At 43.3% G+C, this 14,788-nt stretch overlaps 1 protein-coding gene across 5 annotated transcripts in view; it reads left to right on the top strand.

The window, feature by feature from the left end:
* Nucleotides 1-14,367, top strand: part of Dip2c (Dip2 acetate--CoA ligase C) — a 384,823-nt gene extending 370,456 nt beyond the window's left edge. For all 5 annotated transcript variants that reach the window (XM_087590742.1, XM_087590741.1, NM_001415158.1 and 2 more), the window contains 5 exon segments: nt 313-370; nt 2,344-2,418; nt 5,217-5,391; nt 7,925-8,048; nt 11,197-14,367. In XM_087590742.1, the coding sequence (XP_087446868.1) occupies nt 313-370; nt 2,344-2,418; nt 5,217-5,391; nt 7,925-8,048; nt 11,197-11,449 (685 nt within the window). In that variant the 3' untranslated portion in view covers nt 11,450-14,367.
* Nucleotides 14,368-14,788: the final 421 nt, after the last annotated feature.

The raw sequence follows: 14,788 nt of genomic DNA, 5'->3' as shown, positions 1-14,788 counted from the left end.
CCTGTCATGGTTAAGGATGTCATTTAGTGCCCATCCTTCCACTCTGAGTACAGACACATCTTTCCATTGTCTTACAGATGGAGCAAATGTGGCTCCATATCCTTTCCCTGTGACCATTACTGATGTGTTCTTGCCATTTGTCTTTGCAAAGACATTATTGCCTCTGCTATCAGTAGCCCTCTCTGGGGCTTCCACCTTTGCTAACAATTTACTTCCCTAATAACCTGCCAAGCCCAAGCCACGTATTAACGGTGGCCAAAGACAGTAGTGTGATCCAAATGCCCACTGAGTGATGTGTGTTTCTACTTACAGAGTCCGGTTGGTAGAAAGGGGATCCCCTCACAGCTTACCTCTGATGGAGTCTGGAAAAGTAAGTATTAAAAGTGTTAAAGTCTCATCCCAGCATAAAGGTGAGTAAGGATGAATAGACTTTAATGTGTGAAGAAATGTGCTCTCAGACTATGTATTACCCCGGAAAAAAAGGCTTTCTTGAAGATACTGTTTCAGGATGGTTTGACTATGAGTACAGAAAGCAATAATAGTATTTTGAATAACATCATCATCATCACCACCACCACCACCACCACTATTATTATTATTATCATTACTAACAACAACAACAACAACAACAACAACAATAACAAAGCTATGTTGTGTTGGAGCCACTAGAAGCCTGATTGCTACCTATCTCTCTATGGGCAATGTTCTAAGGGCTTGCCAAAGTTTTAATGTGCTTGTTCCAAGTCAGTTATTAGTCCCATGTTCCAGCCCTCAGGAGGAGTAAAGACTTTCAGAACCTTGAGAAGGTTCTCATACTGTCTTAAGCTTAAAAACTATTGGCTACTATTTAGTCGCCTGTTCATACCTAATGCAAGCAAAAGTTGTGAACTATTCTATTGATTCTTGTTCTATCCTAGTAATCTAGTTCAAAATCAGGGTATTACACTAAAGAAGTGTGTGGATAATGTGTCTCAGTTTCTGTCACATTGTTTACAGTTTTGACAGAACTAAAAAGTATATTTAAACTTACATGCTTGTTTCCTCTTTGACCCAAATGCCAATTCATTCTCCTTTATACACACACACACACACACACACACACACACACACACACACACACACACACACACACACAGCTAGAGCAGAATATTGGGTTTCTTCCTTTGTCAATTACTTTCTGCATATTGCCTTCAGACAGGGTCTTCACTTAAGTAGAATCCACCACATGTTTGACTAAGCAGAGAGCTGTTGGGATGTACTCATCCCTCTTCCCCAATGCTGGGGTCACAGGCATGCACAACCATGCATAGCTTTTTGTGGGGGTGCTGGGGATTTGAACTCATGCTTGCAAAGCAAACTCATACTCACTGAGTCATCTCCCTAGGCCCTTGGAGACACTTCTGAAAGAAGCATATGTTGCTGTAGGTCTTTTAGTATCTGTTCATAACTACAAGAACTATCCCTTAATGAAGTGGTTCTTGGAGTAGAAAGGTGGTAACCACTATCCCCACACAATTATAGGGCCTGTTATATACAGATATGATGACATGAGTTTCTACCACAGAGTGTCTTGCTTCAACTTGACTATTGAAAGTTAATATATGACCTGCCTCAGTTCAGAAAATCTGAGATGTTAGAATGGACTTTTGAGTTCTTCTCAATGTGATACAGTAAACTATTGCTAGGTTCAATGTACATTGGGAAGAAGGACTTATTATATCAGTATCTATATAAAAGTGGTTCATCGGTAGGAATGGGTCCAGCAGGAGGTTATATAGCACACAGACAGTCTTATCACAACCCACCCACTTTTACTTCTACCAACCACAAAAACATCCTTTGTTGAATCATTTACCAAGATTCATTTGGAGATTGGTTCCATTTAGTCCACACACATCCCTACAAACTCCCCTCTGCAATTCCTCAAGTTCAGGTTGCTTCTGGCCCTGCCTCCTTCCTTAGTTTCTATATGCCATGCTGTTAAATCAGTGTGGCAAATTCCTATTTTACACATCAGACTGGGTGAAATGTTGTTAACATAATTTTTGCTTCAGAATTCCTTTTTAAATGGTCAGGTCTGAGCATTTATCAGTTTTGAGATATGATTGACAATCAGATTTCTGTATTTAAAGTGCCCCAGACTGTAGACTTGTAGAGCACTGGTAGTGAGAATACTCTTTGGTAATGGCATGCACTTAACTTCATGCCACGATGCAGTCCAAATGTTCTTAGGAAAAAGAAAATGGCCGGTTGGCATTGAGGCAAGTTGCCATGGAGAGTGTCTCATGCCTGCCTGCCTTTCTAGCCACAATCAGAAATTGTCTCCTCTGTTTACCCACACAGATACTTCCTGGAGTCCGGATCATTATTGCCAATCCAGAAACGAAAGGCCCCCTGGGGGACTCCCACCTTGGAGAGGTGAGTCACACAGAGCCTTCCAGAGATGTGTCCTCTGGGCCTGTTTCTGCTTTGGCACCTACTATCGTCCGTAACCATGCTGCTCGCACAGGGCAAGCCATGGTGTCCAGGGAGGAGCTAGAGCTGTGCTTTCCAGATCCAGTCATTGCTGGAAAGCTCGGTATGATAGCGTGTACACCCCCAAGGTCACAGGAGACATGGTCATCAGAGAATTCCAACAGCACAGCAAGTCTCATCTCTACAGATCCACTCTGCAGAGTGCTCTCATGAGCCTTCCCTGTTTCTAAGGACTCCTTCACCAGGAAATTATTGGAACCTACAAGTGAACAGAGCTCCACCTAGCAGGATGGCCATGAAACTTAAAGGCCCAAAAATATCAAAGTAGTGATTAGTCGTGTGTTTTAGATCAGAGAGCAAAGACTGGTGCTTTATGTTACTTGTGATGACATCCACACCCTGTCATTTGGTCCCCTCATGCTGTTGGCAAGGTATGACTGGAGGGAAATAGCTTATCATGCTTCCAAGCCTGTTTTTCAGCACTGAAATTAGTGGGGTCCTGATACCACCATTTGGTGAGGTCAGGTGTCTGACCTTGTCCTTTCTCTTGTTCTCTCCATGGATAGATTTCTCTGAGAAGGTACAGGCAGGAGCAAATGACACAGCCCAAGTCTCCCCTTTCCCTCCCTGCCTATGCCTTAGCTACCCAGCTTAGGATACCTGTGTGTGATCATACCTGCATCTTCTATCTTACATCTCACCAGCAGCAGCGCGGTATCTGCCCACCCAGGAACACTTGCCCCAGAGCATGTGGATAAGATACATGACTCATGGTCAAGTCCTAACCACTTCTTACTCTCCACATCCCTTTTTTGTCTGGCTACTTTGTGACCCTTGTTTGAATCCTGTGATTTAAAAAAAATGATCTGAATTAGGTTAATCAAGTGTTACTTGATGTTCTGTCCCCTCCCAGGGCAACAAGGACTGGAGATGTTAGGAAGTTGACTTTTTTTTAAATATAGTTTTACTCCAACTTGATTGAACCATAATTGCTAAATAAAGTCTATAAGTCAAGGTGTGCATATAATATTTTTGATGTACTAGTAGTTTTATGCATTGTAAAATGATTACATTCAAAGTAATCAATGCACCTATCACCTCATAAAATTACTTTTTCTGTGTATGGTGAGAAATTTTAAGTTCTGTGACCAAATTTCAAGCCAAAAGGACACAATCTCTTCTCCCAGGAGGCCTTCATCATCTAAATGAAGGCTAATACCCTTCAGCCAACATTCCCCGAATCCCTTCCCAAGCTCAGGCACCTGTGATAACTGTTTAGCTCTCTGCTTTCTGTGAGCACAACCTTTCAGAGTGCACATAAGAGAGTAGGTGATATGTGTCTTGCCCTGACATCTTCTACTTGACGGTGTTAGAAATAGCAGGCTTCTATTTCCCCTTTTGAAACTGAATTATGTGACGTTGTATTAGGTAACTTGTCTTGATGCTGTGACAAGAGCAAAATAAGGAAGAGTTTATTTTGGCTTATGGTCTCAGAGATCTGTCATGGCCGGGACGTCATGTCAGGAGTTGAAGGCTGTTGGTCCCATTACATCTACAATCCTAAATGCAGTGGGAGCAATGGTGTTCAGCTAGCTTTCTTTTCTTGTCATCTAGAATGAAGCCTAAGGAGTGGAACTACTCACATTCAGGTGGCTCTGTCCACCTCAGTTAATCTGCAAGACAACCACTTACAGATGTGCCTAGAGATTTGTCTCCAAAGAAATTCCAGACCCAAGCTGACTGCCAGTTATAATCCATCACAGTTGTTTTAGCAAGGAAATATTGCATACTGGAGAACAGAAAACAGTTGTCACCACCTCATCTGATGTTGTCCTTCTTTGTGTTACTTTTTAATTACTTCAGCAGGTGCTTAGTAAAGTCTGCTAGGACCAAGATATTAATCTGGGGTCTTGGGATACAATGGTATACAGTACAAATGAAGATCTCACTTCAAGGTACTCAGTCATATTTCGATGTTAGCAAAATAACAAAATATCCAATCTCAGAATGCCCATGCTGCAAACAGTATAACCTGAAAGCCCTCCTCATGGCACTGGCCCTGTGTATTGTCACCATGATGCATTATCCAGATGCCTTGGGGATTGTGTTGGCTCCATATTTCCCCAGCCTTTCATGTGGATCCACATCTTCCACAGCTATTGCTTTGCACCTATGTCAGCCTCTACCTAACCGTTCTGCTGCTGCAGACCCCACATTCACCTGCCTGTCCTTTCTGTTGACTTTGCCCCTTCACTGTACTCTGTGTTATTTGATCACAGTCTGCTTCAAAAGGTGTGCTAGTCAAGTGAAAGGGAAAGGGGAAAGGCACAATCTTAGAGCCTTGAGCATCTTCCCACTTGCTCTTAGAAATGGCCATCACATTTGAAAAGCCATAAGGAAACTCATACAACTTTGCTCACTTTTAAAATCTTCCTGTAATCTGCTTTAATGAAATTTTCAGCGGGTGAATGAATGGCTTATTTGGTTCTGTGGTTATAGCTTATTTTCACATAGTACTTTTATTATAGAGAACCATGTGGGTCTCTGTACTCCTGGTTCCCAACCCCACTAACCCAACAGTTGGCCAAAAACACCATTGTCTTGTATTCAGACTGAACCAAGGAAGCCTTAGCCATTGTGGAAAACAAGTTACTGCATAGAAGAGAGTTAACTTCTCTTCCCTAGAGAAGGCTGAGTGGACAGAGAAGCTCATGCACAACAATATTTCATTCTGTCTGTAGATCTGGGTCCACAGCGCCCACAATGCCAGTGGCTATTTTACCATTTATGGAGATGAATCTCTGCAGTCCGATCATTTCAACTCCCGGTTGAGTTTTGGAGACACCCAGACCATCTGGGCCCGAACAGGCTACCTGGGCTTCCTGCGGAGAACTGAGCTCACAGATGCAAATGGAGGTGAGTCCAGGCTGGAAGATGCTACACATTGGACAGAAGTTGAATTTGACCAACACTGAAAATGACCTTGAGGTTTGGGAGCCTCACCAGAACCCTTACTCATCTGAAAGTGCCTGACTTTGAAAGGGAGACAAGTACGGACTGGGTAAAGTGTTCGCCATGTAAACATAAGACTTGAGTCTAGTCCCCAGAACTCACATGTGTGCTTCTTATGATCTTAGAACTAGAAGTTAGTTCCCTGAGCCATCTAGCCAACCAACCTAGACAGATTGTTTCTAAATTCAGTGAGAGACCCTTTCTCAGCAAACAGGTGACTAGCAACCAAGGGGGAAAAAAATCTGAAGCTGATTTCTGGCTTCCACACTCGTGTACATATACATAAGTGTATACAACTGTGAATACATATGACCACGTATCCACAGGCAGGTTAAAATATAAATGCAGTAGACAGAGCTAAATTTTCAATATGTATTCAAATAACTGGGGAGATAATTCATTTGGCAAAGTGCTTACTATTCAAGAAGCAAGACCTGAGTTCAGGTCTCCAGCACTCAAACTCTAGGTACAACCACACACACACACACACCTGTAATCCCAGGACAAGGAAGGCAAAATAGGTGGATCCCTGGTGCTCACAGGCCAGCCAACCTAACCAAATTAGTGAGCTTCAGGTTCACTGAGAGACCCGGCTGCCTCACAAAGTGAAGTGGGGAACAACTGAAGGAAGATATCCTGTGTTGACACTGAACAGGTGCACCCACAGACACACAGAAAAATAAATAACTGTCCTGAGAATTCATTTCTGATTGTTTCATAGTCTTTTTTTTTTTTTTTTTTGAGCTGGGGACCGAACCCAGGACCTTGCGCTTGCTAGGCAAGTGCTCTACCACTGAGCTAAATCCCCAACCCCCCATAGTCTTTTTTTTTTTTTTTTTTTTTTTTTTTGCCGCTCTGTTTTACCATAAACTTCTAGAGTCATGGGGAGACCAAAATCCTGGGCAGGTGAGATCCTAGACTCTGATGCTTCCTAAATCAGCTAGCACTCTGCTAACCTGAGAACTGCATGATGGGGAAGAACTTGCTGCTGTGGCAGTTTCCTGATGGGCAGTCACAGGCTCATTTAATCAAGGATAGAAAGTTCAAAGTTGTAAAACAGGGTATCAGTTTATAGGCCTCAAGGAAAACCTGTAGAATGTGGCCAGCTAAGCCCTAGGGAGTGTGGTTGCTGTCTTCCCCTCATTGGTCCACATGATGGCATGAACCTACACTCTGAGCAAGAAAACAAAGCTCTATTGTAGGAGATGCAAGTAGAGGAGGTCTTGCTTGTCTGTGTAAACTAGGAAAGGTTCATGTGCTTACTTCATGGTATTTGTTTGTTTTTAAGTTTTCCCTGGCATACTTATTACCCAGTTAAAACTTAAGGATAGAATTCTTATTTTTAAGCAAAGATAGGGCTGACCACATTTTCATTATTATAATGTTTTCTTGCAGGATAAAAGTAACTCTTGCAGGGCCTGGGGAGCAAATGAAAACAAAGAGTTTGGCCTCCAGAGTCAGCATAAGTGTTAGGTAGGCATGGTAGCCTTCCTCAAATCCCAGCTCACAGGAGTCAGACTAGGAAGCCTTGGAGCTGGCTGAACTAGTCTATTTGGCAAACTGTGCTTAAGGAAGAGATCCTGCCTCAGGGTAGATGGAGAACAACTGAGGGACTTGTTAGTTCAATCCCACGAAGCTCAGATTTTTAAGTGTCAACTGGTGTTAGCTCCGTTAGTCATTGCTAAGTCCCTGGATCACTAATGGAGACGTGATCTTATATCTGATGGTGGAAGCTGATCCGCAAGAAGACTGGCTTACTCCCAGTGGACAGAGTCAAAAGAAGACTGGCTTACTCCCAGTGGACAGAGTCAAAAGAAGACTGGCTTATTCCCAGTGGACAGCGTCAAAAATTAGGCAGGCTGGGATAAAAACTAAAAGGGCTTAGGAAGGGTGGTGGAAAGGCATGTTGTATACCTATGTGAAAGCATCATAATACAACTTACTATTTAGTATAATTAATGTACGCTCATACAGAACATCTAAGAAAAGCTAGGCAGAACCTTATCACTAGAACTGGGAAGCTGAGAAGGATCCTTAAGGCTTGCTAGCCAGCCTAGCTGAATTACTGAATTTCTGGGCTCCAAGTTCACTGGGAGATCATGTCTCATAAATGATGTGGAGAGTGATAGAGGAAAACACCTGACATTGACCTGTGGCTACACACACACACACACACACACACACACACACACACACACACCCCTAAGAAGAAATAACAAAAAAGAGAGAGAGAGAGAGAGAGAGAGAGACATGGTGGTTAGACATCCAGCCTCTGGGAAGATAAAAAAGAATGTCCGAGCCTGAGGCAACTGACACTCCCCAGGAGAAAGGAGCTGACCATCCCTAAATCTGGATCTTCTTTCCTTGTTTATGTCACTCTGGAAAAAAATAGAATAAAGCAAAGGTCTTGACTGGTTCTTGGTTTCTTCTTGAACAGAGCGCCATGATGCCCTCTATGTGGTAGGAGCACTGGATGAAGCCATGGAGCTGCGGGGCATGAGGTACCACCCAATAGACATAGAGACTTCAGTCATCAGAGCCCACAAAAGTGTCACAGAATGGTAAGAGGACGGGAAGGCATTGTCTGTTCTGGTGTCGGGAGCCTAGTTAGTGACCACAGGGTATGGAGGAATTCCCTAAGACAAGACATTGCACTGGGTGGAGTGTTTCCTCAAGGTAAGCCTTCCTCAGGGTAAGGGCAATACAGAAATGAACTATTCTGTTAGGACATCTCAGGTGACTGGAAACCAGAGAGTTTTTGCCTAAATAGTGTTTCCAGGAAACCAAGTTGTTGTATTCTGCAATTATATAGGTGTGAAGTTCAGTCCTCTGTATTGTGTTTTCACAAATTAAAACAACAAATAAAACACACATGCCTTCCACTGATACTTGGTAATGAGAGGTATTCTACTTCCATGGGAAAAGTCAGCATGGCTAGATATGTGTGTCAGGTAAGAAATGCTTCAATTAAACCAAAGCCTAAGCCACAGGGCCCTGTACACAGTGGCCCGAGAGTAGGAATGTTAGTTGTTAACCTTCCCTGTGTTTGGGGAAAGGAAGGCGGCTCGAGCAAGTCATCAGTCTACTCATGGCAGCCACAGGCTTGCTTAGCACCTTCCTGCTGTCTTTCAGAATGAAGTGACTCCATGCTTTCCAGTGTAGGTTTGTTCACTCACCTGATGACAGACGAGGTGTTTACTCACTAAGTGCACTAGACTCCCTCCTGGCACAGAGCCCGATGTGACCAATTGCAGTCTTAGGCCACAGCCAGTAAGGGGAAGCACCCGCAGGAATAAGTAGCTTTGAGTAGTTTTCAGGCCTTAGTTCATTCTGAAGTCTCCAAACACAGGCTCAGACTTACTGTCGTGTATTGAACCTGAATGGTACAGGCAGATTTATTTTATGTTTGTGGTGCTGGGCTTAGAACTGGTGTCTCCTACATGCTAGGCAGACGCTTGTAACAGCCCTGAATCTGATTGTTAAGCTCTTGGTAAAGTACCTGAGATCCTGTTCGCATGTACATGTTCTGTCTTCACCTTGTTGTTCTAGGTCCTTGGCAACACAGGCCTCCAGTGCTTGTCTGGCCTGCCCAAGGCCCTGAGTTCTATGCTCAGCATCCCCAAACTCCCCCTGGGTTTTATCCTAAGCATCACTGGGACAGAAGCTCCAGTTGTCAGAGTCTCCTCCTTACTGTGGACGGATGGCAGAAGTGCAAAAGACAATAAAAACTCTTGATACCTGACACGGGGCCAGGGCTGACCTCATTTGTACCTATGTGGCTCTAAGTGCCATCCACAGCCTCGGTCTAGTTGCCTTTGTCCTCTACCACACGATGAATGCTGGAAAACTCAGAGGGAGTTTTTGTCCCCGAAGTGTTACTAGCATTACCTACAGTGTGGCTACTGAGCTGAGTCTGACTGATGTGGTCACAGGGCCTCCAGTTCATGTTTTATAGACGCCCAGGAGGAAAGACTTATGAGTCAAGGGATTTGATTCTGATGGATTTAGGACTCGTGGGAACTGTTGAGTCACAGAAGTCCTCTCCTCTCCTGCTGGACCTCTTAGAGTTTCTCCCTTCGTCTCCTCCTCACTAACCCCCATGGTAGAGGCAGACATAGTACTGTAAGAGTTTTACCTCTGGATCCAGAGGCAACAGGAAGAATCAACGAGCCATTAGGTCTGGCTTGATTTTGAGACCTCTAAGCCCACCGTCCAATGACACACTTCTTCCAACAAGGCCAAATACTTTAATTGTGCCATTGCCTATGGGTCTATGGGGGCCATATTTATTCAAACCACTACACCAACCAAGTTTATTTCTCAACAGGGGACTTGCTGTGTTGATAACAGCCCCCTTAGAAAGCTGTGGTGGTTAGAAGGTCTCCATCCCTCTCCCCTCTTCCTGGTAAACCCTGGAATGACTGCAAATCTCACGTTCCACACATGGGTAGCTGAGCTGTGCCTTGTGCTTCAGGACAGTGGCATATACTTTAGACGCCATAATACCATGTGACCCAAATTGTCTGGGAGATGTATTTGATCACTGGTCACAGACACAACAATGTATCATGGAGGCCTTGGGAACCAATATTTCACAGGGCTTCAAGGGAATGAAATGTCAGCACATCTTGGAAACCACTTTCAAGTTTCTCTGAGGGGCGCAGGAGTCACGAGCTCTATGTAATTCTCCCGTTGAGCACAGTGCATGCATATTGACGATGCTGAGTAGAATGTACATTATTTTCCACTGCACTTAGTCTCGTGCTTGTAGGGAAGTAGTGCATCTAAATACGTGTCATCCCAAGCTAGGACCGAGACTGTTAGGCAGGCAGGGGGAGCGGATGGGATTGTTTCTGAATCTGCCGCCCTTCCTCATGTGCCCCCTTCCTTCCTACCAGGAACTCTCTGGCTTATTCATATAGTTCCTCCCACCCTTCAGCACTCTGGTTCCTACATAAAAGCAGATCTGTGTACCGGAGCTTGTCCATCCCAGGATCTTTAATCAGTCCTAAAAGCCAGTGCCACGAGGTTAATAGTTTTGAGTGGTAAAGCACTAAGTGTATGTTTCAGCAGTTAGGCAGAGTATTCAGGAGGCTTTCCCCAAACAAACGCCCACTGTATGAATTAGTTTACTGTTGTCTCCAACTCAGTACTCAGAGACAGAACTGCTAACACGCTCTCATGTCGCCTTGTGCTGTTTGACTGGAAATAGATGCAATGGCTCTGCCCTCCATGTACCTTATCCTCTGGGGCTAGCTCAGGCACATCTCTAGTCTGCCAATAGCAGTTACATCATAACAACCCAGAAAATTCCAGCATTTATATAGCCTCTGCTAGTATCACCCTGCTCACACACATTGGCCATGTTCTATATTGAGCTTGAGCCCAAGAACCAGGCAATGGGAGGGCTGGGCTGAGAGTGCTTCCTGCTCCCACTCGAACTCCTGCAGAAGCAGAACTGGGAGCCTGAAAGAGCCAGTGATAGGCTGCTATAAAGTAGCAGAACTGGAATCCAGACACCATGAGAGAAAGAAGAAAATCTGAAGAGGTATGTTATTGCTGGAAAGGCTATATGCTGACTCAGCTCAAAGAGATGTGCCAGTCTGAGGAGATTGGTGGAATCTCTCAGGCAGATCTGAATAGATCAAAGTGTTACCATTATGTAAAAGAGTCCCCCCAGTAATGGTGCTTTTCTTCTCTGTCTTCTAGTGCTGTCTTTACCTGGACAAACCTGCTAGTGGTTGTGGTTGAACTGGATGGGTCAGAGCAGGAAGCCTTGGACTTGGTTCCCTTGGTGACCAATGTGGTCCTGGAAGAGCATTACCTGATTGTAGGCGTAGTAGTCGTGGTAGACATCGGTGTCATCCCCATCAACTCCCGGGGAGAAAAACAGCGGATGCACCTACGGGACGGGTTCTTGGCCGACCAGCTGGATCCCATCTACGTGGCCTATAACATGTAGTCTCATCACCTTGGTTTCCACAGACTTTCTACGGACGTGACCGTTTTTCTTTCTTTCTTTCTTCTTTTCTTCTCAGTGTCCACAGAGACATACAGACACTCGGGCCACACTCAAAGGAGGAGCCTGATACGGTGGGGGTTTGGGGTAGGACTTCTAGGAGCAATCGCCCTGGCATGGAGATGAAATGTGAATTTATGCTGGATTTTGCTCAGAAGGACTTTGGATCACTGCCTTCAGTTTGCTGGAAAAGATCATTTTAAGAACTTTCTTTCCTCCTTTTTTCTTTTTTGTTTTTTAATTATTGGATAAGAAGTGCTCTCTTCGTAAATGTGGTATTTTGTTAAGCCGAAATAGCAATTAAAAAGAATATTCTACCCTTCAAATGGGTTCTTTTAAACAATTTATGTAGTGTGACAAAGAATTGTTTTTTCTGTTTTAATGTGTCATGGAATCTTACTGACATGGATCTGTTACTAATTTAAGCCATCCCTAGATCTCACCCTTCTAGGAGAGTTTATTGAGGTACGAGAACCTTCCAGGTAGCACCTTCCGATTAGATTTTAGCAGCTTTCTTTGTCAGAGACACGCTGAAGAAGCAGAGGCCAGTTTATGGCCTTTGAAGTTAACATAGAACGAGGATCGATTATAAATAAGGTATTTCGGCAACTATCTTGCAGATATCTTTGTACTAAACTAAAAAGATAAAAATAAGTTAACTTCCTCAATATGTAATTATGTACAAAATGTTTAATTTATTTTGATCTCTTTAGAAGTATAAAAGAGAAAAAACATTCAAGAATATTAAAGTCTTGTAATGTTTGCTAATATAAAAAAGTGTTGTATTATCTTGCGTGGATAGTATCACAACAAATATATATATATGAACTATAAATTCACTAATGAACAAAGGAGATTTTAAAGTTTAAATGCAGAACTTGTCACTTGCATGGTGCGCCCTCCACTGTACTCACACACACGTGGCTGTTTCCGAGCAATCGCAGAGCCAGGAACCCTGTCTTAGACCAGAGACCAGCAAGTGGGGTCACCGCCGTCTCTGAGATGGTGAAGGGACTTAATGCTAACGTGCACTATATTTTCCTTTGCTGTGAGGACGACAGTGAATGCTTTCGTGCCAGCATGTGCCAATGACATTGAGGGGCTTCAGGTTGGCAAACAGCACTGTTTTCTCAGCTGCAAGAATTTGTTGCATAATGTCAATTTTATTTTATTTTAGCATTTTTGTGTCACTTTTTATAATTTTTGTTGTTGTTGTCCCTTGATATGAAAAGATTGACACCCTGTAGTCATTTGCATCAGGTGTCATTAATTTACCCTTTCCAGTGGCCAATGCAAGCAAATAGATGTCCAGAACACCTTTGAGGGAAAAGCTAGCTATGTGTGATGTCTTCTTGACTGTGTAGACCCAGCCAACTCTGATCCTCTAATCTTGGGAACTTCCTAGCTTGGCCCTGAGTAGCCACTATTCCAGGGACTTAAAACAGCAAGGAGTCCTGCCAGCTTCATCCTTGTGCTAGCTGTTGGGGAACTGATCCCTGGTGACCTGTGCCTATATTTTCATGTGCACAGCTTGGCCGCAGTATCCTTGTCTGCATCTGACCAAGGAGAAAGGTATCAGCAATACAAGACAATGTTTACTTTGTAATTGGCACAGTATGGCTGGCACAGTATGGCTGGCACAGTATGGCTTCAGTGGCTCCCCGTATGAAATAAACCTAAAATTGTTGCTAGACAGAAATGAGTTCCTGATTGCTTTATGGGCGAACTCCTTGTCTGCCTTAGTTACGTGCTGCCAACAGTAAGTCCTTTGCTAAAAGAGAGTTTTCTTTGACTTCTGAGATCCAAGGCTGATTTGGTTTTGTTTGTTATTTAAGTGGTACATTTCTTTTAAAATTTACATATGTAAAGCATTCTTCATCTCCATAAATCATTTAATTTTTCAAATATTGTTTGCTCATTGCTATATGTTTCTGCATGTTTCAAATACACATTCCTACAGTTTGCAGCTTCCAGGGAGGGGAAATCCCTGCCACATAGGGAAAATTTTTTGACACATGCATTTGCACCCCCCATACAGCCCTCCCCCCCCACCCCTCTCTCAAAGGGAACTTGGTTTAACATTTCAGATAGGATACTGATTGGTAACCATCCATTGCAGAGTATAGGAAACCTTCCGTCTGGCTGATGTGAGGAAGCAAAGCAAATGTCACTCAAAACCTACTCTTAACTTTTCACCACATCAACTTCACACCCAAGGAGGGCGAAGGCTGCAGCACAGGTTGCAAAAGCCGATCCCAGCAGGTCTCTTCTGCATCCTGTCATCTGTGACAGGAGACTTTAGGTTTGAAAGAGTTGGTGGACTGGGTTGGAAGCTTAGTTGTGCAAGAAAAAGGAAAGGAGACACTTAAGTACCACCAGTTTCAGCAATAAAGAAGGATCGTTGTGTATTAGAAACCGTACTGTAGATAAATCATTCATGAGAATGTTTTTTAAAAAAAAAATGTTTGTCTTGTGACCATGTGCTTTTGGAGTCAGCCAAAACCATGTAATCAACTTGCACAAAAAGAGGGTACACAAGGACATTGAGACACAGACCCATCGAGCAGGAGCAGATTCCTCATGGTGCTTGTCTATTATACATATTTAACCCTGCTTGACACTTTACCCAAGGGGACGGTCCCTTTATCAGTTGAATGTTAGCAGCGTTATTTCAGAGTGTGGTGACTGGTTAGAGAAAACTCGTGTACTCAACCAATCACAGTTTCAAACAAAATTTTTATGTGCAAAGGACAGCAACCTTCTTGTATGTTCAACCACCAGTACGCTTTGTACATCTGTGATAACGCCTGTTTTATATTCAAATGAACAAATAAAAGCTTTTATTTTTGTTGCTCTGAAAATAGCAGTTTCTTAATTGGTACCCTGAAAAAACAAAAAAACGATGTCTGGGACAGATCACTTCCATGTCAGGAAGGGGTGACTCCTGCTGGGAAATGTATCTGACTCTGTTTACACGACTTGTTGCATAACTTAGTACAGATGCTGCTGCTTTGAATGACGTGTAAATCTCAATGTAGGTATTTCTAGTTAACAGCAGTTCCTATGGCAACAACTGTTTGTGAAATGTTTTTTTTTTAATTCTTTTAAATACATCTGAATATATTTGTTCACATCTCGCTGCAAGTGTACCGATTATTGGTAACTGTTTGGGACAGAGTAAGCAGATGTCCTGTGTGTGAACCCTTCTATGTTCTGTGTCATGGGGAACTTTGCATGTCTGGACATTCTTTCCAATGCAAACTGTCATTGCTTGGTTTTAAC

This window comes from Rattus norvegicus, chromosome 17, assembly GCF_021556685.1.
Source record: "Rattus norvegicus strain SHRSP/BbbUtx chromosome 17, alternate assembly SHRSP_T2T, whole genome shotgun sequence".
Taxonomy (NCBI): domain Eukaryota; kingdom Metazoa; phylum Chordata; class Mammalia; order Rodentia; family Muridae; genus Rattus; species Rattus norvegicus.
Note: the sequence above shows the minus strand (reverse complement) of the source record. Positions and strands in the feature narration are given on the sequence as shown.